General features: G+C 42.4%; 1 protein-coding gene across 2 annotated transcripts in view; it reads left to right on the top strand.

The window, feature by feature from the left end:
- Nucleotides 1-23497, top strand: part of LOC146810995 (organic cation/carnitine transporter 2-like) — a 596936-nt gene that overhangs the window by 401193 nt on the left and 172246 nt on the right. For both annotated transcript variants that reach the window (XM_085618046.1, XM_085618045.1), the window contains 2 exons: nt 17253-17353; nt 21374-21588. In XM_085618046.1, coding sequence (XP_085474172.1) covers nt 17253-17353; nt 21374-21588 — 316 coding nt within the window. The remainder of the gene's footprint in view (nt 1-17252; nt 17354-21373; nt 21589-23497) is intronic.

The raw sequence follows: 23497 nt of genomic DNA, 5'->3' as shown, positions 1-23497 counted from the left end.
CAACATTCAACAATCAACCTTGGGAAGTGACAACCCGGAGACAATATTACAAAAATGAACACTGTCTCCAATCTACAATTTGTCTGAATGGCCGTTGGCTGAGACCAGTCTTTTAGAAAAGGGTTTCACATTTGTCCCTACAAGATCAGCGGATTTCATTAAAATGAAAACTGAAACAATTGAATTTTGTCGCAAAATCTGCCTCAGAACGTTTTTTCTTGAAAATAATCCCTCTGAAACTAATGAAGTCACAGGTCTTCGCAGAAAGTCCAACTTCTGCCCTCCATTACACAAAATTCCAAAGGAAGTCTTGACGTTTGAAAAGACGATTCTCTCTGCTATTTCTAAAATGGAGAAAAAAACTAAGTATGTTAAGCACAACCTTTCAAAAATCCAACGTAAAGCCATTGGGACTCTCAAAAATAATCCTTCAATAATCATCAAGCAGGCGGACAAGGGTGGTTCTATTGTCGATGGAAAACATCAGATTATTCGGCCGAGGCACTAAAACAACTTAATGATCAAGACTGCTACAGAAAAATGACAAAGAATCCTACAGTTTAACTTCAAGGGTTATTTTTTTAATATCCTGAAAGTGGGTCTAGATCAAGGCTTCCTAGAACCAAAAGAATATGACTAGCTACAAAATAAACACCCGAGGACTCCGGTGTTTTATATTTTACCTAAAGTCCACAAAAATGAGACTTGTCCACCAGGTAGGCCGATAGTGTCTGGTTGCGAATCCCTTATTGAACCTATCTCAAAGTATGTGGATCATTTTCTTAAACCATTCATGAATGAGGTACGATCATACCTTCAGGACACGACAGACTTCTTTAATAAATTGGAGTGGGTCAAATTTGAGACTAATAAAAACATCATGGTCACTTTGGACGTAACATCTCTATACACTCAAATCCCACAGGACGATGGCATTTCAGTGTTACAATGTTTTCTGGAAAAAAGAGAAAAACCTGTAAGGGTACCAACTGAGTTCATTATTGAACTAGCCTCATTTGCCCTCAAAAGGAACTATTTTTGTTTTGGAGGAGACTATTTCTATCAGATCAAAGGAGTAGATATGGGCTGTCCTTTCGCCACAGAATTGGCAGTCCTTTTTATAGCGATGTATGAGGAGAAGTTTGTCTAAAACAACAATCCATTTCAACGGTTCATTGCTAATTGGATGCGTTTCATAGATGACATCTTCATGGTGTGGACAGGTAATGTGGAACAATTACTGCAATTCCATGAATGGCTCAACAGAAGGACACTAGACATTCAATTTAGCCTGAATCATTCACACCACCGAATGGCGTTTTTGGACGTTGAGTTCTATCCAGCAGATGGAGGTCTTGTAACAACACTGTTCAAAAAAACCAACTGACAGAAATAAGGCCCTTCACTTTGCCAGCAACCATCCTAGAAGCTTAAGAGACAATTTACCCTACGGGCAATTCTTAAGAATAAGACGTCATTGTTTTTATAAGGACGAATATACTCTACATGCCAACAATTTAGTGAATCGAGTCCTGGAGCGTGGTTACCCCCAAAAAACGTGTCCAATCAGCAATGAAAAGAGCGTGGTGGACACCCAGAGATACTCTACTCTCTAAGAAAGAAAAACCAGTAATGCAAAGACAGGTTTTTGTTACGACATTTTGTCCAAACTCAAATCCACTTCAGAAAGTGATACTCCCAAATTGGCATCTAATTAAAGATCTTGACCAATCCTTTGAAAATACCCCATTGTTTGCCTTCAAAAAAGAGAAAAGCCTTTCAAACCATGTAGTTGGTGCAGCATTACAAAGACCATCTAAACCATCTATAAGAGAACTTATGGGGTTGTCGCCCATTAAGGGCCATCACAAATGCGGCACTTGTGTCTGTTATGATCAGACCATTGAAGGAACGGTGTTTTCTTTCAACGGGATCCACTGGAAACACGACACGTTCACTAACTGTAAGTCGAAATCTGTAGTGTATGGCATAGTGTGCCCATGTCCAATGTTGTACATTGGCAAAACCAACCAGGAAGTTCGGCAGAGAATTTCTCAACACAAGTCTAGGATTAAATATAATGTCGAACCGGCACCATTGGTCAATCATTGGAAAACAAAAGCCCATACAGAAAGGGATATTCAGTGGACAATTATTTCGAAAATTGAGCAGGACCCAAGAGGAGGGAATATGGATTTAAAATTAATCCAACGTTAAGTGCTGCTTATTGTCAAATTTAACACTGCAATTAAAGGGTTAAATGAGCTTTCTGAAATTTACAAATTATGAGCATTTTTGGATACTCAGAACAGTAGACTCATTGCTGCTTATTTAAAAGTGTCTTTTCTCTAAAAAAGCTATCTGTGATGGAACATATTGCCTGGAACATCTAAATCAATGACGCTTGTATGTAAATACAAAAAATTCGGTCTCTCAATGTTTTTGTAGTTTAGTTCGGTAGTTTTCACAATTGCGTTTTACATTAAAAACTACATTGCCCAGTGTCCAACATGGTGACATTTAGAACCTCTGTGGCGGTATAATGCATGAGTATTGAATACGACTTTCGCGAGCAACGTTTACCGCGAGGTTGCATGAAGGTGAAGCACGAGCGATTCAGCGCTTTACAAAGAACTTAAGGTAAACTGCTTTTTGGGAGTCTAATATATTGTAAGCCACGTTTGGTTTTCCCCAGCCCGAGAGGGTCACCATTTATTTTAAATTTGGTTTGCAGATCTTTTTGAGAGAAGAATTGATGTAGTGATTGGGAGTTCTTTGATCCAAGTCAAACATGCAAGGTAGGCTGAGTCAGTGTAAACGCTGTTCTTTCAGCATTTAACGACACAAGCTGTGGCGTGTGTGTAGGCAAAACATATCCCTTTAGTATGGCTTCAAGAACATTGTCGTATTAATCGTTTACCGTGACCCTTTGAACATTTAAAGAGTTATAACCGGCAAGTTGTTTTAATTTTCTAAAGACGAGTTGTTTCATTTGCCTGCAGAATTCTTGGAAGTAAATAGAGAGGAGTAAAGATGAACTACTTTATCCACATTGCGTTGCCACCTAGCTGCATTGAATGATGTGATTAAAAGACACGACCCAGTTTTGCTTGATAGTGCTTTGAGACTTTTCACTCTACAATTTAAAGACCTTGACAATTTTTTTTCGTGTTTCTATGTCACCATTACACTAAATTCGCTGTCATTATTTGATGTTGTTTTTAGAGAATAAAAAAAGCCACATCAGTTGTTTTCTGGAGATTAGAAGATCTTGTGATATAAACAATTGGTAAGATTGCTCTCTGGTAGGCTGGTCTCTATGGTTGGAATTTCGTTTTATATATAGAACCCACAAGTAAGTCTTGTATTTGTTTTTCTTTTTTCAGTACTGTTTGGTCCTGAGGAGAACCCAAAATTGAAGAGGGTTCGAAACGCGTAGACCTGGCGTTGTTTATTTGAATTGTTATTTAAAAGTGTATGTTGTTTGGTATGTGTCTTTGGTCTTTGAAAGTGACAAAGGTATAAGTAGACCAAAGGTGGTTGTGTGAGTTTCACGTATGTCTGGTATGTCACCAATGTGATAGTGAGTGTGTGGGTGTATGAAGTGATGTGAATGTGATTGAGGAGATTAGTCCAAATTGTCAAATTAGTGTTTTTCTGTTTTCATTATGAAATATGGTCGTGTTGTTGTGATTTTGTGTATATAATTGTGTAAAGATATTTTTTTCAAAAAAGAATATTGGAAAAGAACAAGTATCAAAAATAAAATTAAAAACTATTCAATAGGTTCGGCTGTCAGTGATAAATGATCATACATACGTTGTGGTAGAATAATTTTGACAAAGTGTAATCAGTATTGGCATTTGGATTGTTTTTTTGTTCTATTGGCTCAGCCTTACTGATTAGAGCCAACCCCATTGCTGTTTGTTAACTTTCTAAAAGTAGCATTTTCAAAATTGTAATTCAAAATTTGACTTCACCATAAGTTAGGATTTAAAACTTCAATCCCATTGACACCAAACTTGAACCGGCATCTTATAAAAGTTAATAAGGCAACTCCAATATTATCCTATGGGAGAGATAGGCCTCACAATAGTGCAAAACGAATTTAGGAGATTTCCACTACCAGGACATGTAAAAGTACATGTCCAGCCTTTTGATTACACAGCACCCGTCCCCTATGGGCTGCCTAGGTCCTACCTTAGGAGTAGCTTATATGTATTAAAAGGGGAGTTTAAGGCTTGGCAAAGGGGTTTAAATGCCAAGTCGATTTGGCAGTTTGAAACTGCATTTAGGGTGCAATAGCAGGCCTGGGACATGTTTTACAGTGCTAACTAAGTGGGGTTCCCTATAGGTGTGCTTCAGGTCTACGGATGGGGATACCAAAGGGGATGATGGACGGAGCGCTTGAGCAAATCAAACACTCACCCCCAGTCAACTGATCTGGGTTTAATCCATCATCATTCTTTAGCTCACTCCACCACCTCAGTTCAGACATGGCCATATGCAAATCAGTCTGACCCTGTGCCTCATGGGAACAGTCCAGCCCGAACTGCCAAGCCATGTCTTCCCTGGACCGGAAACAAGCATCCTGGGACCGGTTTCGAGTTCATAACCCTCGTCAGCCCGGCTATCTTGAATCCAGTGAGGCACAGGGTCAAGACTGATTTGCATATAGCCAGGTCTAAACTGGGGTGGCATGGTGAGCAAAAGAATGATGGATTTAACCCACATCTCTTGACTGGGGGTGAATGTTTTGAATTGTTCTGCATTCCGTCCATCAATTGTGTGTCTTTTGCTTTCTCGCCCTAAGTGCGCCAGGTATGCTCAGAACGTGAGTCCTGCGCTCACTGTGCCACTGGAATCAAGCTATCCTGGCTGAAGAGGGGTGAAACCCTGAAACCGGTCCTAGGAGGCTTCTTTCCGGTCCAGGAGGGACCTGGCTTGGCAGTTCCGGCTGGACTGTTCCCATGAGGCACAGGGTCAAGACTGATTTGCATATAGCCACGTCTAAACTGGGGTGGCATGGTGAGCAAAAGAATGATGGATTTAACCCAGATCTCTTGACTGGGGGTGAATGTTTTGAATTGTTCTGCATTCCGTCCATCAATTGTGTGTCTTTTGCTTTCAGGCCTACGGATAGCATTTAATTTACAGACCCTGGGTATATTGTGTGCTTCTTTACAAGGGACTTATAAGTAAATTAAATATGCCAATTAGGTATAAGCCAATGTAACCATGATTTAGGGGAATGAGCACAAGCACTTTAGTACTGGTTAATAGTGGTAAAGGGTGTAGAGTTCTAAGGCCAACTGAAATGAGGTCAGCAAAAATGGAGGTGGCGAGGCAAAACGTTTGAGGGAAGACTACCCTAAGGTTGACTGGTCTAAAAATTATCAATTTAAGAATAAATTATGTAAGATTCACTTTTCTTCATCTAATTTGTCCCATATTGGCATGCTTCATAATTATTTCATTATTTTCTTGTAACAAGAAAATTGAACGCAGCTGTTTCAGTGCATGATACCAAACTGTGGACTTTTCTGGTTTTCAAACTGAAGGCAATCATATAATGTATAAATGGGAGTGAGCTTCCACTTTACTGCCCTTGGGAGTAGTATGAGTCAGGCAGAGCATTAACAGCACCAGGAGGGACACCGCTCCATCCAAGCTCAACTGGCCCATAGCGGGAGCCCTGGGTCCGATTTTCACATCTGGATTTCCCAACCCTTAAAATCACTGGCATATTGGGTTGGGGTGCGTGCACAAGCACAGCCCAGCTCCCAACTTACCCCCTCCAGTAAAGTCCCAAGTGATCTCTCTGCTTGTGTGTGTTTTTTTAGGGCAAAAGGCCTTGCAGACTACGATGGCTTTGTTTTCTTTTTTGCAGCACAATTGTTGAAGTGCTTAAATAGTAATGGTACCAACACCTTTTTTGTCAGAGTGCAGTTTAAAGGTGATAACTTGTATGTATTCGCTGCGAACAAATAGCCGCCCCCTCTTCATTGCCTATGTTACTAGTTTACATTATTGTTTCAACCATCGGCAAAGCTCTTGAGATAATCTAACCCTGAGAGACTTTTGTAACACTTGGCAAGTCTTTAATTAAAACACGTCTGGTACATTTGCCAGCTGCAACTTCCGGACATTTAACATTGTGTAGTATCTAATTTCTTAGCCAAAACAAATTATATCTGCTTTTCGTCCAGAAGAAAATGTATTCTGTGGAGGTCAAACAGAGACTCTATATGCACTGATTCACTTAGTATCAAAATAGGGAATGAAATATGCTGTTAACTGAAAATGTACTTGCACGCTCTAAAATATACTGGTAGGTAATGGCATACATTGAATCTATGAGATCTCTATTTCCGTCTAGCCACCTTTAGCGTATGTATATAGAGTTCAACCCAAGGATTTGACTTCGATACAGCCCGTAATCATACGGTCTCTCTACCTCAAGTAAAATATTGGCATAAAAGAAATGTTTTCAAACGCATCCAGTTAATGACCCTGAAGAGGATCACTCTGACCCTTGGGGTGTGAGAGGTTATTACAAGAAAGAATATGTCAAGGTGCTCACAGTGTGTGCAAAATTGAGAAATGTAACCCTGAAAATAAACGTGAAAGCTGCTGCATTTCAATGAAAGGGAAATAGCAGTGGAAAACAGCAAGCAGAAAGTATTCATGTAGAAGTACACCATGACATATCATAGCACTCCTTAACATAGCTTAGCATATCACACTGCACCCTATCCTACCGTACCATATCATTATACGTGTTAGTGAGCAGGGGATACCAATTAGGGGCCTTGACCCACAGCTGGTTGAACTCCAACTGACCCATAAACATGAACACGTTGGAGTGATCTTGCAAAGACGCACAGCTCTATAAAAATTCCAAAATACGTAATTGTCTTTCAGAGATCTGAATAGCAGGTGAGACTGGTCAGGATTTCTACATTGATACTAAAAAAAATTCGACAGCAAAATAATGTTTGGCTGCACCAACATGAAGGCGGCATCCAGAAAATAGGATATTTAATGAGATAGCTCTCAGTTAACAACCGATATCTACTTTTTCTTTAAAACAAAATCATTGCATGATGGCAAATCATACGTGTGCATGCATGCTGCAGCACAGATGGCCATCTTGGAATGGGTTTTGTATTAAAGTGAATGAAGAAACATTCCAAGATAGCTGTCCATGCGTGTGCGTATGTGCACGAGTGCTGACGCACTGGTGGCCGTTTTAGATTTTCTTTGTTTACTTGGTGTGATTGCAAAGCAAATAAGCATTAGCAAAGCTAATAACTCTGCACCTAGTTATTTCAGACAAAATTGATTGGCTTTGCTAATGTTTGTTTATTTTGTGTTATATGGTTTATTAGGTAAAATAAAGGTGGGAGAGATTTTTAGTTTTAGATCCTTCACTGTGGAAAATTGTGCTGCTTTCCTCTTTTTCTTAATAAGATTTATGTTGGTTTTCGGAACAAAATAACTTGGGCATAACAGGAAAGCGGAAACCTGATTCATTAAATGTTCCATTGTTTAGTATCTTCCAGCCCCACCCTTCTTCTTTGCATTAAAGGATGGGAGGAAGAAATCATTCTGACTTTTGTAAATAGTAAGTGTAAATCACAATTAATAATTGTACTTGTATACATGCGTACATATTTGTATCAATATTCAAGGCACACAAGATTCAGTTTTTTAGGTCTCGCCTGGCGTTCGCAGCGCGTTTGCGCTGCACTCGCCATGCGAGGGCCTTTTGCAATCAATTCAGCCAAAGCTGAAAACACGCACGTACAGATAGACAAAGATGGCTGCTGTCCCCATTCACAATGCTTAACATGCACGCGGACGGACAAAAAAATGCACATGCATGTGGACAGCCTGACGCCATCTTTGTTTACTTTAATTAGCGTAGGGATGTGCACACGCGCGCATATTTTTTTGTCCATACGCGCGCATGGTGGCGTGCTTTCGCTTTACCTCCCTCCCCCCCGTCGGAGTTTGGAACTGTTCCCAGACAGACTGAAAGGCCAGGCGGCAGTGCTGAGGAATCCGCCATGGAGCGCGCTGCCACCGCTCGACCCCAGGAGCTGGCGCATGGCTTCCCGCTTGAAACAAAACACCCAGTGGCAGATACATACTTCCTATCCAAAGTCGAAAAGGCAGTAGCAATGGCAAAAGACCAGCGTCCACCACGTATAAAAAGGAGTAAAAAAAATATGGTTGCTCCATGAATTAATCATTAAAGCACAGCATCCTTTTGCTTTCTCGACATCCGTCACTAAAACTTTCACTCAGCGTGTAACACTTGACGTCATGGTCTCACTACACTCCTCCTCCGAGGCGTGTGTGACCCTCACACCCAATCAGAATGCTAGGTGCCCAGACATGTGCCGACCTCTCGCCTGGGCGCCTGCGCGAAGGCCGCATGGCTATTTAAACATGGCTGATGCAGCACTGGCGGCACGCCACTGACCTGTGCTTGCAGAAGTGGCTGTTTTAGCTCGGTGTCTCCCCGGTGGGGAGAATACCTGTGATGAGGGACTCAATGAGGCACTCGGTGAGGCACAGCACCAAGATTTTGTTTGCTGCGTGCCTGGCACTACGGATGTGTTGAGCTTGGCGCGCGCCCGTGGATGGCCATGTGACATCAGCGCTAAAGCAGGTAGCCTCGCGGGTGCCGCGTGCTCTGGACCATGCCCCCACCATGAGCGCTGCCGTTGCAGCCCGCCCCCACTCTGAGCCCCCGACAACTAGGTTACCAGCCGCCTCGCCCCAAGGTGCACCTGGTTTCCCTGTCTGCACTGCTTCGCTCTCTCGGTCAGCTTCGCCGGGTCCCCTTATAAGTGCCCTGGCTGCAGTAGTCCCTGCCCCCCAACCTGGAGCAGCTCTGGTCACTAGGATGACAACCATGGCCGCCGGCACTCAGCAACCCAAGGTCACCAATTTCCCCAGAATGCCTGCCCTGCAGACCTTTTTGACCAAAGTTTCGCCTACGTTCCAGCTGCCAGCCAACTTTCAGATCCCACAAGGTGAGTCCAGCGCCTACGTTTTGTCTTTGCATGTCACATCTGTCATTCAGAAACTCTATCATAAAGTTTGCTTAATTGCGCAAGTAGTTGATCCCTAGAGATGGATTTGAAGTTATTGCATTCCCACTGTAGCATTCCCTTTTAGGCAGAAAATTCCCAGCACTTCTTGTACTTTTCGTGCCTCTCTGCAAAGTCAACTTGTAACCTGGTTCTTCTGATGGTGACTGCTATTTAATTTGTTTTTCTTTACTCTTTGGAGATGCAATAAGTGTTTCATTGGCCTCAAGTGCATTAACTAGTTAACATATGATGCGGTTATCTCTGATTACCGCCCACCTGAGTTATCTCTACATATCACAGTTTTTAAAAAGCTTTTCTGTGTTACAAATTATGCTTATCTCACAAAATGTAGTGTTTTTACTTGGGCCCTTTCATTGTAATGGTGTTGACAGTCTTTCACTGAAATACAGGGTTTCTGGTAATTCCTTGTTTATACTCTTAGATCAGTCATACCACAAAGTGGTGAGGAAAGTGCGATATCTTCTAAATTTACGGTGCTTATTTTTTGCTCGTTGTTCCATTAGAATTTTGATCTTACCTGTACGGTATTTTTCAGTACTTAAAATGAAATCTTCAAATTTGAAGGTTCTCCAAGTAAGCCGAATGCAGGAAAACAAATGATGTGGCTAATTGGCAGCCGCTACTCAATCTTATACCCTTTTTGAAAAACAATCCTTTAATGTTATTGCACATCCTATTGGTACTGCAAATACAAGTACAAATAGGTTCTTCTGTTACTCGGACAGTGGCTCCCCAATATCCTTCCATTGAATTCTAAAACATGCTGTCACTACCTCCTGGACTTTGACATCTCCACGGAATTATCATCTTTGCCAGTAAGTCCGCATACATACCCCACCATCCTCATTATTTAAACTCATGTTAGCATCATCAAACAAACTATCTTCATTTATAACATTCTGATGAATTTAGCTCTTTACAACTTCGTCCAAATCCATATCACACAATAGACAAACTATCTTGTGTATGAAGAAGCTTTAATGAGATTCTAAATGTATTTGAGAGCTGTTTTGTCTGACACCTGCAGAAGAGAACCAGTGAGGGCTTCAAAGCCCAGTGCAAGCAAAGCAGTTGCACGTTGAGGTTGTAAAGCACCAGTTATGTGATTGATTCTTGGTTTTGGTTAGGCTGTATGGTTGCAGTTGTGTATTGCACAGCTTACTGCAGGAGCCACTTTAGTGTTCTGAATCAGATATTGTACTAGAATGTGTTGCGTGTAGTGCAAAACAATGACTATGCTCACAATTAACAAAGTTTCCCAAGAAATCATTCAAAATAGGAATGCGGCAAAGGGGTGGTTATGAAAGAAAAACTTAAGTTGTGGCTACACTGCAGTTACCTTCAGCGCCGTACCGTTATTACCTGCTCAACACCAACCTTACCATGCTCACAACTTTATACCACCAAAACAAAAAACTTGTTTTAACATTATTGCCATGACAAACAAAAAATGGGAAATGAGGCTGACATCACTGCCAGTCGCCTTGGACATTTTCTTAATTTCCCGCTTACTCAAAATTGTAATGCTGAATTGCAACACCAGCGTTATTTTTACTACCACCTTTGACTTTGACATAGATATTTTATTTCTCCAGTATTGAGGTGTCTTTCATAGATTCACATGCTTGAGTATTCCCCGTCGTCGAAGTGGGAGTCCCATGGTACATAGCAATGTAGCAATAAGACAACCATAGATAGGTAAGAAAAAAACATAGAGTAGCACTGAATCATAGAGCTTTTAGATACAAAAAACTTGTCACTTTTATAACATATTACAGTCATTGTGAATAGTCCAAACTCCAGCCAATCAGGCGTTAGCACCCTCCAGAATGTTCTCCTCAGAGGCTCAGGCCCTCAGATTTTCTACCGCACGTCGTGTGAAGGGAGTCTCCCTGAGCTCTGCTCAGTTTTTTTCTCATTTTTCTTCTCAAAGAAAAGCTTTTTGTCATGTCTACAACCAAGAAGTCCCTCTTGAGACCGTGTGGGACATGTGGAAAACAGCAACTTCATTCTGAGGACCCTCATCAGAAGTGCATTTATTGCCTCTACCCTGAACACCAGGTAAAGGATTGTAAAATCTGCAGGACTTTCTCTCAGAAGACCCTTAAGGACAGGGAGGGGCGTCTCCTTCTGTGGCTACAGAAGTTGAAGACTATGGACAACCCTTTGTCAGATGTGCAGAGTGTTTCCTCAGTCCCGACTACTTCATCTTTGAAGAGAGCCAGTGAGTCGGAGAAGGTCCCCAGGGTTCTTCTGAAAATGAAGAAAGAACCTTGCCGCATTCTTCTAATAGCTCCCAGGTGGCCTCGACAAGTCTGGTTTACGGAACTCCTGCTCCTATCGCAGTGCGACCCGATTCTGCTCCGTCCACTTCCGGACCTTCTGACCATGGATCAGGGACAGGTTTGTCATCCCGACCCAGCATCTCTTAGCTTAGCGGCATGGAACCTGAGCACTATGAGTTTGCCAATATAAACATTCCTTCCGACTTCAGGGAAGTTCTTGCTAAGGCTAGAGCAGCCTCCACTGTGAAAACATACAAGCTCAAATGGAAACGTTTCTATCTGTGGTGCGACGCTGCTCATTCCACAGCAGACCAACTTTTGCCTTTCTTTTTACATCTAGCAAAAGCTGGCCTCTCGCATTCTTAAAGTTTTTCTGGCTGCAATCTCAAGATTTTGACAGGATGGTTCCACCTCTCTTTACTCTTCCAGAGTCATTCAGTAGTTCTTCAAGGGCCTTTTTAGAATGTTTCCTCCAACTCGTCGACCGCCTCCTCCTTGGCTTTTGAACATTGTATTGGCTCAACTCATGAAGCCAACGTTTGAGCCCATCCATAAAGTCGATCTAAAATTCATTACGTGGAAGACTTTGCTGCTGTTGGCTCTCACTTCTTCACCTCGAGTCAGTTACATACAGGCGTTTACTACTAAACCGCCTTTTCTTCAATTCACCAAGGACTCTGTATTGCTCCGCACTAATCCGGCTTTATCCCCAAAGTGCCATCGGGTTTCCATCTTAATGAGCCAGTCATTTTAAAAACGTTTTTTTCTAATCCTCAAACGTCAGCAGAGAGGTCTCTCCATTCTTTAGATATCAAGGGATGTCTGAAATTTTATCTGCAAAGGACAGCTAGTATCCGTAAGTCTGATCAGCTTTTTGTGGCCTACGGATGGATGCGAAAGGGACATCCAGTCACCAAACATACTATTGCACGCTGGATATCTACTACAATTGCCTTTTGCCATCAGCAAGCTGGGAAGCCACTTACTGCAAATGTTCGAGCGCATTCTACCAGACAAGTTTCCTCTTCTACTGCGTTAGTTGCTGGTGTGCCTCTTCAACACATCTGCAGGGCTGCAACATGGTCCAGCAGGCACACCTTTACCGAACATTACTGTCTGGAAGCTGTTGACGACGCTGATTCAGCCGTGGGGCAAGCGGTCCTATGTAATCTCTTTAAGTAAGGTGAGCCTCTGCTGCTTCCCTCCTCCTGTATACAAGGTTTCATTTTTTGTCTTTATGCTTCAGTATCTCGTTGTACTGTGTATTATGATGTTTTTATATGTACCTTGCATTATCTTGGCTTCACTACTTACTATTCTTATTCAAGCATGTGAATCTATGAAAGACACCCCAATACTGGAGAAGAACAAAAGTTACTTACCTGTAAACTGTGGTTCTCCAGTATTGGTGTCTTTCATAGATTCACATGCGACCCACCCTCCTCCCCTCAGAGGCTCTCCTCTTCTCCTTGACTCTTTGTTACTCTTGTGCTACGAAAATCTGAGGGCCTGAGCCTCTGAGGAGAACATTCTGGAGGGTGCTAACGACTGATTGGCTGGAGTTTGGACTATTCACAATGACTGTAATATGTTATAAAAGTGACACGTTTTTTCTATCTAAAAGCTCTATGATTCAATGCTACTCTATGGTTTTTTCTTACCTATCTATGGTTGTGTTATTGCTACATTGCTATGTTATGTACCGTGGGACTCCCACTTCGACGACGGGGAATATTCAAGTATGTGAATCTATGAAAGACACCAATACTGGAGAACCACAGTTTACAGGTAAGAAACTTTTGTTCTTTCATAGTATTGCCTTCCTTTCTACTTTACAGTCAATGTACTGTGTTGATGTTTTCATTGACATTACCAATCAATACCAAAGTTTGGCAGATGTTAGCACCTCAATCCCCATTTTACATTGATATTGCCAATACCTTCTAATTGACACCACCATAATCTATTAAATTGACTAACGCTGCTGTACCTTTGACATCTACATTGTTGTTATTGATGGTAGATTGTGCAGCAGGTGTTATGAAGTTAATGTCAGTGTTTGCTCAGTCATGGAAAATAGCCCTGTCATCCATTATGGATTTGAAAGTTTTGGGAAGCTTTAGCAAGAATGCAATGCTAGCTAAAGTGTCATCTTGGCTCGTTGTTGGCTTTCCTTTGAAGTTATGCTGAGCACAGAATTTAAATACAATTGCGTGTCAGGCATCTGATTTGTGTTTTTTGTTGTCCTCCTAATACAGATTTAAACAAAAATGGGCAATGGTTAAGTGATCAGTCTGACCATCCACTTAAGATTTTGCAGTCCAAACTGAAGTTTGAGATGAATTTGGAAAATATTTAACTGACATTTAAGATTTACAATCAGCACATCAGTAAACAGGAATACCAGTTTGAATACAGAACAATAGGTTGTTTGATAGTAAAATGCTTAAGTTTAGAGGTCATCCTTGGTTATTTGGAGAGAAAGTTTATAAATGGTAGCCTTTGATCAAACACGCACAATAGAATGGTATTAGATTTTGCCAAATTGGGTTTCTTTCTGTGGGTAAAACCAGTGCTTTAAATGGGCCGGTACTGTCTGGTACGGAGTACCAGCACTTTTTTGTTTTGAGAGGGAGAGTACCGGCACTTCTCAAGAGAAATGCTATTTAATTAGGGAGTACGGGCACTTCTTAGAAACAAGCAGGTACTCTGGTACAGAGTACCTGCACTTCTATTTTTCCATTTCAATCACTGGGTAAAACAGATATAATTCCACCACTATGTAAAGTTTGAAAGGATAGGGTGGATATCTTTTGTATATCAGGTGATTGCTGTAAAGTAGTTCATGTAGTTTAGACTTTAGGTCACCTTGAGGCTGGTTGGGAGCCAGGTTAATATAGCAACAGGTCAGTCAGTCAAAAAGAATGTTTATTTAGACCGTTTGGTCCTTAAACATATAGAAACATATCCATCTTCTGTAAAAAACAATTTCAAAATTTAATCTTTCTAAAAATGACATAAAATTCCAATTTAATTAATAAAACAATTTTTCTGAGCGTGGTACCTTTCATCATGGACTATAAAGATAAACAAGCATTGAAAATGCAATAGGTCAAGCCTTTGATTACGTTAAAGCCATTTGCTTTGCTAATGGTATTGTATAGCAAAGCAAATGGCTTTAACTTAATCAAAGGTGAGACCTATTGCATTTTTAATGCTTGCTGAACCATATCTTGCCTTTGTCTCTCTGACAAACTATACTTACCTCTTCACATTGGTGTGCTTGTTTTTTCATCAGCTCTTACCTATAGCTAAGTAGTCATCTGTATTTTCTTTACAGAGACATGCTCTTATAAAGGAGAGACATTAGATCAGCATTTATATTGCTCCACTCGCAGCAGGTCAACATGGATCTGTGCAAGGCAGTTTCAGAACAAATAATCAGTCTGATCAATGTGTTCTTCATTACCCGTCTTTCTTGAGTCAGTCTGTACTGTCACAAGCTCAGACTTCTTATGTTTGATGTGTTGTTCTCTGGGGATGCGCGGGAACTGAACAACGGAACAAAAGAGTAATTAAAGGTTATTATAGTAACTGGTGCTCATGGTCCCGTGGTTTCATCACATTTTGAATTCCATCAATCATTTTGTAATGTTCTATCTATAATTAACTTTGTACACTGTCTGAAAGGAGTGCTATTGTTGGACGCTGGCTCTATAATAGTGCACTAAAACAAAGTACAATGTGTTGAGAGTCCAGTGACACCCATTTTGGTATACAGAGTCAAAAGTAGAAAATACTAAGGCTCTATTTGTGGTAGTGTGGGCGAGCAGTTAGGCTTATTAGATGGTAGTGCTAAGCATTTGTTGTACTCACAGAGGCAATAAATGAGACACACTCATGAATAAATTAGAGACCAATTTGCAAAAATAACATCGATTTTTATTCGGTCTCGCCTGACCCAGCGCATGCGCTGGTCTGGTGAGACTTTTTGAGGGCGCTCCAAAAAGTGCTACCAGGCCAGCCTAGAGCTTCAGTGCATGTGCGCGGGCGCGCGCCGTGCTTTTCCGTGATTACTTTCACTTTCACGGCGGCTTTGATTGATCGCGATCACTTTCGCGGCCGCTTGGCATAGCCAATAGGTCTCGCTTTTGGGACCTTATAAGTATTTAGTTATGCAACTGTTGCATGGCTAAACACTTATAAGGTCCCAAAGGCGAGACCTATTGGCTATGCCAATGCTTGTATAGTTTTTGAGGTCAAGAACTTCGTTCTACAGTAAATACTTTTTAAGATATGCATTTTCAAAGCTTGTAAAATGAATTACTTTTGTGCGCAATTACGCACCATTGAAGTCCATTGGTAAAAATAAGAAAATGTATAAAAAATCATTTATACAGTTGGATCTCAAGGTTCTCCTTCAGGATTTAGGTCAGTAGCAAGGCCAGGCCCAATGTTCCACCAGCAGATTCTCAGGAGCTTCCTGGATTCAATCAGGAACAGGGTGCTGAGTTTGTTGGTAGCTGGTGCGCTTAGAAGAAGAGGGGCACTTTAAAACACACTGCACAAAGGGACTTGAAGATAAGTTCGAGGGGGTCCCACTCAAGGGAGCAGGTCGTAAGGGCCTTAGGGCCAAGGGAGCACAGCTGGATTGTCGTTACCAGGCTGGGCGACATGCGTCAAGATGTCCTTGCAGTCAGGAGCAGGCATCTTGGGAGAGGCGATTCCAGGATTGCTGGGCCCCTCACAAAGTGGGTCTCACACGGGTCTTGGCGTCCATCGACAGATGCTTGCTTCCTGAAAAGTTTGAGTCCGGATTGGACTCTTCATCTCGGTGCATTCTGCAGGGGGTCTGGTACCCCGGGAATTGGTACGGCACAGCACGGGTGTGTCCTGGTGTCTCTAAACTTTGTGGGGGACAGATCTGATCCTCCGGGGCTGATGATCCTCTTTTTGTTTGGATGCTGCATCGGAGTCATCGGGGAGCAGCAAGGGGACTAGTACCTCTACTCCAAGGGAGCTCTTTGGCGATTTGTAGAAGCCTGGAGGTGCTCTGGGGTTCTTTGAGGCCTCACAGTTGCAGGGCGAGACAGAACACCAAGATAGACGAATCCTTAAGGCAGCAGGCAGGGTTTGGTGCCAGTTTTCTGCAGCAGGGCTTCAGTCCTCAGGTCAGCAGCTCTTCTTTGTCCTTTTCTTCTCTGTGTCCATCGAATCTTCAGTTTTCGCTACACCAAGACACGCAGCCTGCAATGACAGTTTAGATGGTCTTGATGAGGGGTCCCTGGGGTGGCACAATTTTGTGCTGCAGCCTTAGTTGACCATCTTCAGGCCCAATGCCCTAGGTACCACGGATACCATTTACTAGGGACTTAAATGGGGGGTGAAGTTGTGCCAATTGTGGTACAGTTTTAGAGACAGAGCACTAATACTGGAAACCTGCTTAGCAGGGACCCAGTACACCTCAGTCAAAGTTGCATCAAAAACCAAGCAAAAATTGTGTGGGGGGGGGTACTGCAACAAGAATCCAGTTTGTCACAGTTATGCAACCCTGGAGGTATACATGGCATTTATTGAAATGCCCATACATGGTCATCTGGTCTCAAAACGGTTTTCCAGTCTTTTTGTGCTAAAAATTACCCAGAGTGTCATACTGAATCTGAGTTGTTACAATTAGTGTTTTTTTTGTTTTTTTACTACGATGACCGTGACAATGCAACTATTAGATTGTATTTCACTTTCCAGCACACCAGAAGAGACGCATGGTTATTTAGAAATATATTTAGTTTCCCAGGTATGCCCTTAATAATAGTCCTTGTTATCTCTTTTGTGTTTTCAGACACAAGAATTGGAGTCCCACAAGCAAAGACCTCATAACTTCCTTGACCTAATTAAAACACGGAATATTCGCACAATCACCTTTTTCTCAGTATTTATATGGTAGGTGAATAATATGGATTTCAATTGTGCATGTACAGTGTGTGATTCAGTAATCGTTTTTAGTTTAGCAGTTCCATCAGAATGAACAATTTGACGCTTTGCCCGCTTGCCCACCTTTCTGAGGCATTTTGTTTTCGTTTTTTAGGTCCCTGGGAGGAAATGGTCTTCTATGATCACACTGGACTCTTGCCCCCGTGTTGCTGCTAGATTACTCTTTCTGCGTTTTGGCATAGTTCCTGGTTGAGAGGCTGCCCAATGCTGTTACGGTCATCTGACTCTGGGGATATGTCCTATCAGCACTACATCCATCCTGTCCACTGCTTAATCCCTCCTGCCTAGTGGGAGCCTCTATCTAGATCTCTGTGACGTGGGATTGAATAGCCACGCTTTGACATCAAACAGAAATAGGAAAGCAATGCCTCAGAAAACGTTCTAGGCGAATCTCTTCTCCTTAGGACCTGACAACCTAAAACGAATGCTCCTGGGGGTTTCGCAGTGGGTTTCTTGTTTATAGATTGGAGTTTTAATTTTAAAAATAGTTTTATTGTAATAATTATTTTCATAATATCAAATATTTGCCTGCTTGTATATGATCTCAAACTAAATGTCTGTGTAGAATTATTTTCCCTAATATCGGAATGTTTGCTACTTTTGTAAATCTTATTTCGCTCAAATGAAGAGCATGGCACAGCCTTTAATCTTAAAAAGTTAACATTACCAAGGATACAAATTGTATATTGCTCCCCTGGATGAGCACACTGGATAACGATCGAGCCCTGTGTAAATAAATCTCCAAGCGCTCATTGTGCTTATTTTTAAATGAAATTATATAAGCGATACATTTTGAGGCTTCTAAACATCTCTTCTCAATACCTTAGAGTTGAGTATTTATTGTTCCAGTGTGCCAATGAACACGTTTAGAGCAATTGTAGGGCTTTCAGAACGAAAACACAGTTTATTATGATCAGAAACTAAATATAACAACGTTTGTTGGAATAGGTCTTCCTTACGACGTACAGGCACTGAAATGTAAACATTCTTTTGTGAGTTATTTAATTTTCTATAAGTATCACCCCATATAGCCAATCTGAGGTGTCCTTTAGAAAAATGTCTTGTGAATTTAAGAAATAAAAGTTGCATTTCCCCACTTTCATCCTGTATGCCAGGAAAGGAGTCTTGGGGAGATATCATGAAATTGGACTGATAATGACAGTTATGGAAGTGTGATGTTTAATGTAGTCTCCATATATTATTTGCAAACAATTGCAAACTGTGCAGGGGCAGTGGTCCTGCTCCTACATGGCCTTCTACGTGCTGCAGATGGTAAAGGAACATTAGTTGTGCCCTGTGTTTGTCTAATCCCCATTGGGCATGGTGGGGAGGCAATAGTCCGCCCCACCCTTGGGCAAGTTGGAGGTTATATGCACTCAAGTGAACTTTCCTAGTACGTGGTGGGATATGGTCAAAATATTCATCCCCTCACCCTTAGGCAAGGCACGAGTAGTGTAAAGAAATGTATTCTTTCTCACACTTCCATACTACACCTTCGTCTTGTCTATATACCCCTGGCACTGGGCCAGGCTGGCTGATGTAAACTATTATCTCCCCATTACAGTTTAGCCATGTAGGGCAAAGGGAAGCAAATATTAATCTTCAGCATGGCAGGTTGAAAGTAGTGCCTCTCTCCCTCCGTAGTTAAGTAATGCCAATTGGGGCCCTAAAACACCTAGTACCGTGTGGGTGTGTGAAATTGAATCGCTCTCAAGAGGAGGTTTTAATTCAGGGTAGTGCCGGCCCCATATTTCCTTCCTGTCTCTTGGCAACTCTGTGCAGTGCTTTAAGTGGGATGAAAAAACTGGGGGGGGGGGGGGGGGTCTCTCAGAGGGGCGTGGCCAATGTAATTAAGGGCGTGGCTTAAACACACTTAAGCTAAAAATCTGTGCTTAGTATAGTGTGCCGCCCGACTTGTATTTTGCTGTTTGTCATTGCATCCAGATATGATACAACAAGTAACAACATACCTACAACAAGCCAGGACTATTGCCTTTGTCAATGGTTGTTAGTTACATAAGATAAATAAGCAGTAACTATGGCTCGTATATATATTGAAAAAGCTTCCACTTAAAGCCCTGATGACACCACGACAATGTTGCTGTTCCTTCATAAAGAGAAGGGAAATCCAGAGAGAAAATGACTCTTTCAAGGATTTCACTTACCCTACAACGCTCACCTGACATGAAATCATGCCATAACTTCTCCACTAGTTAGAAGTGAGCAGTGTGAGCAGCGCACATCAATATGCCTGCTGCCACTGCAGTCCCTGAAAAAAAGGACCGCGTGTGCCAGGACACAAAACAGAGCCCGATAGAGACCCGTTTCAAGGCCCCCTTTAAAAAACTTTAACGATTACAGCTCGGCCTGGCATGTGGGTATACTTTTTATCCTCATCGGATTGTGTGGGGGTGGTCTTTCCTCTGGCTGTATGACATTCTGTGGAGAGTCTGGATTAGTGCCTGCTCTCATGCATACTGCAGCATCGGCTATGCCACTGAGCTTCCTTTTATTCTTGTTTTTAACCAGTGTTTCTGAACATTTTATGGACGCAAAGGATGACTCTTCAGTCAGCATGGAACATCTGCCATTTTCGAAAATGTATCCCTTTTTTGATCATAAGCTACAATGAATTAAGGAACAGCCCCAGTTGTCCTTATGTCGCCAAAATGTCTTTACAAAAATTCACCAACCAAGAAAGGGCACTAAATGATGTAAAAGTCACAATGCTATTAAAATATTTGGGTTTTGAGATATCCTTGAGGAAAGTTTCCTATAGAAAAATGCATTTGATTTGCAAAAGTCACTTGAATTTTAGCCCCACTTGTAAATTTTTATTAATTTGAGCATTTGCACCACATTTGACATTCGTGAGATTCGCATACTGAAAATTGTTTCTCCCTGGTTTAGTGCCAATTGTTCAAGTGGGAAGCAAATGGATTTAGAGTGAAAAACTTGATACCCTGTCTTGCCATGACTTTTTAAATGACATCATGGTGACCTCACTCATGACATCTCAGTCACAGTCCTCGGCAAGGAATCGGCCAGAACAATATAATATCCCCCCACTCTGAACCTGAATATGAACCCTATTTGAAATAGTACTGAGCGAGAGAGTGGTGTGAGCAACCTGCCATTTTTCGAGGAGTTTGTCATCTTTCTTTTCATTTCTTCCTTTCTTATATAACTCACTTCTTCTTTCTTCCATCCTTCGATCCATCCATCCAGTCTTTTCCAGCCATACGTCTCTCAATCAATCTTTCTACCAAACATCCGTTTCGCCAGCTAACCATCCATTCTCTCTACCCGCCTCTGCCATCAGTCCTTTTTTGCTCTCTTGTTCCATTTGTTTGACCAACCCCCACCCCACAGCTCTAACTATTCTTTTGCAGCTAAATTCTGGTCGGAGACCTCTGTCCCCAATCCAAGTCAAAGGAAATGTAATCAACAATTTAAATGATTTATGTTGCACAGATCTCTACAGTGACGCCACACCCCCACTCCAGGAAAACTCGTGTAGACATGGTTCTGGGGTGGGCAAATGCAGAAGTGTAATCTGGGATAGTGTTCACATATTCTATAAAAAGCCTACATTACTGGCATATTGTTTGAGGAATACGCATTGTGACTAAGTTCTGTCCAATATTTTGTTTGTCTGTCCAACTCCCTCTCTATTGGACACTGCTTGCCATTCTGTTTATCCCTAAAGCGGTTAGTCCTTCTTCGATTCCCAAACCTATATTATCCCCACTTGTAGGCAAAAGTAGGAACCTGAGATGTGGCTAGAATAAAAAGAATGCTAGGATTTAGCTGTTTAAGCTTGAAGGGAATGAACACTTCTATTTTTATTTCTCCATATTGTAAAAGGATTTCAGGAGCCCTGCAGCTGGAGATGTGACATGTTCATGTTTTCAATTTGAGTTGAGAGAGTTCATTTCCGCCTCTGAATGTTGTGCTTTTTTATTGCAGGATGACTATAACTGTTGGATACTTTGGCCTCTCTCTCAACACTCCAAATCTACACGGGGACCCTTATCTGAACTGCTTCTTGTCAGCCCTTGTGGAAGTTCCTGCATACATTATAGCATGGCTGCTCCTCAAGACTCTGCCCAGACGGTACACCATGGCGAGTGTACTTTTACTCGGAGGAATTGTCCTTCTCTTCTTACAGTTGGTGCCAGCAGGTACGACGTTCATCCAGAGTTACATGTTTAAGAAATCACACCTTTACTGAAAAAAACACATTTTAATCGATACAACCGAGGCACAGCTAATGATCTGTTCCTAATGTCAAGAGTAGTGTTTGTGGACTGAGGCTTTAACTATTCAACTTGTTATTCGCTTGGACCGCTGCCTTCTCTCCCCGAGATTACCGACATGATTCAGAACTCACTCGAGGACCATTTCCCCTTTGCAAATCGTTTACTACTCCAACTGGGAGCCCTTAACTGATCAATGTTTTGCAACCACAAATGCCTTCTCAAAATTCACTCATGCTTTCTATTTCGAATCCCAAATAGAGGGGCCACCTTTTTCATGACCTACCAGCTATTCATAATGTATCAAAAAACCCATTTTACGAGTCTGAAAGAATTCTGTTAAAGAGCTTTGTTACATTTTAAAAAGTGGTTTACGGCTACAAACCCTGTGTTTTTGCGAATTGAAGATTTTGTGACCGCAAAACATTTTTTGTACGAGGCACACTGGCTGTATCACCTCCTGTCCTACAGGATTTTAGGTTAGGAGGTGTCTCTATTGCCACAGGTTGTAACACTGGAGGCTTCAGGAGTTCATTGGCTGACTAAAATTACTTTAACATAGTTTTCAAGGATCAGATAGTGAGTTGTCAGAATCACATCATACCCTCTTTCAAAAGCTATAAGGTTACTAAATTGCAACTCTTCAAGTGATTTGACTCTTCCCTGAACTTAGCAGTCATTGGCAAATCTAACAGGTATGGCATAATATGTAACAAAAGCCATTCCAACACTGCTGTCCATGCATTTACATGCAAGGCAGCCTTCTTGGAATGCTTTTATTATACTTTATATCTGAAAGAGACTATTAGTTAAAGATTCTTTACCTTAGTATTACCTCCAGGCATCAGACTGGATCTGGAGATTTTTTCCTCAGTAGTACCCATGTGCGTTGGTAGGTGGCGTCGGTTGACTCCACATCCATCGTCTGCGTCTTGGTCGGCGGGATGACGTTGTGGTGCCTACTTAGATGCCGCCCCTGTGCGCTGACGTCAGTTCTTTCTTTTTCCGCGCCAGAATAGCACAGATCCGCCTCTTAGTCACTTTTGGACTAAACTTTTTTCATCTTTTGTCGGCTTCTGTTTTCGAGTCTTCGACTCCTGGTGCACGAGGGATGCCCCATCGTCAGACTGGCTTTCAGTCGTGATGGACCAGCACCTTGTGTGCCTCTGGTGCTTGGAGCGGGACCACGACCCAAAGTTGTGCTCCGACTGTCAGGCAATGAATCTGAAGTCTTTGCGGGAGCGGTCATAAAAGTTTTTGGAGGCCTGGCAGTCGGCTCCGCGTTGCTCCTGGTCTCGCTCCAGGGGAAGGTATCGATACCGGTCGCTCGAGGGGAAGGTATCGATACCGGTCGCGGAGCCACCACACCTCGTCCAAGTCTTCACACTCCTCAGGTAAGTCGAAGCACAAGAAGAAGGCCTAGAAACACCGTCACTCTTCGCCTTCTCCCTGTCGGTCAGCTGATGCAAAACGAGGACTGGAGTGTCGTAGCTCTAGGGCTCCGTCTCCCGTGCCGGACTCAGGGACAAATCCTCACCTCCCCCCTTTTCCAGGAGCTAGAGCGTCCCCTGCCCAGCTTTGTACATTCTACGAAGCCCTCCACTGAATCTTTGGGCACCCCGACTCCGCTGCCGCGCCTTCTGGCCCACGGAGTCTGTCGGGGGCCCTGGGCCTTCGATGCTGGCGGCTCTGGCCCAGTGCGGACCCCCGTGGATTCATGCCTGGTTCTGGATCGATGCCGCTCGACATTCCCCGGCAACCACACCCCCGGCATCGGCCGTCCCCCCCGGCCAATGCTGTCCCCATCCTCATCCCCGAGATGGACCCGGAGCCG

Source organism: Triturus cristatus, chromosome 7 (assembly GCF_964204655.1).
Source record: "Triturus cristatus chromosome 7, aTriCri1.1, whole genome shotgun sequence".
Classification (NCBI taxonomy): Eukaryota; Metazoa; Chordata; class Amphibia; order Caudata; family Salamandridae; genus Triturus; species Triturus cristatus.
This window is presented reverse-complemented; position numbering and strand designations above follow the sequence as displayed.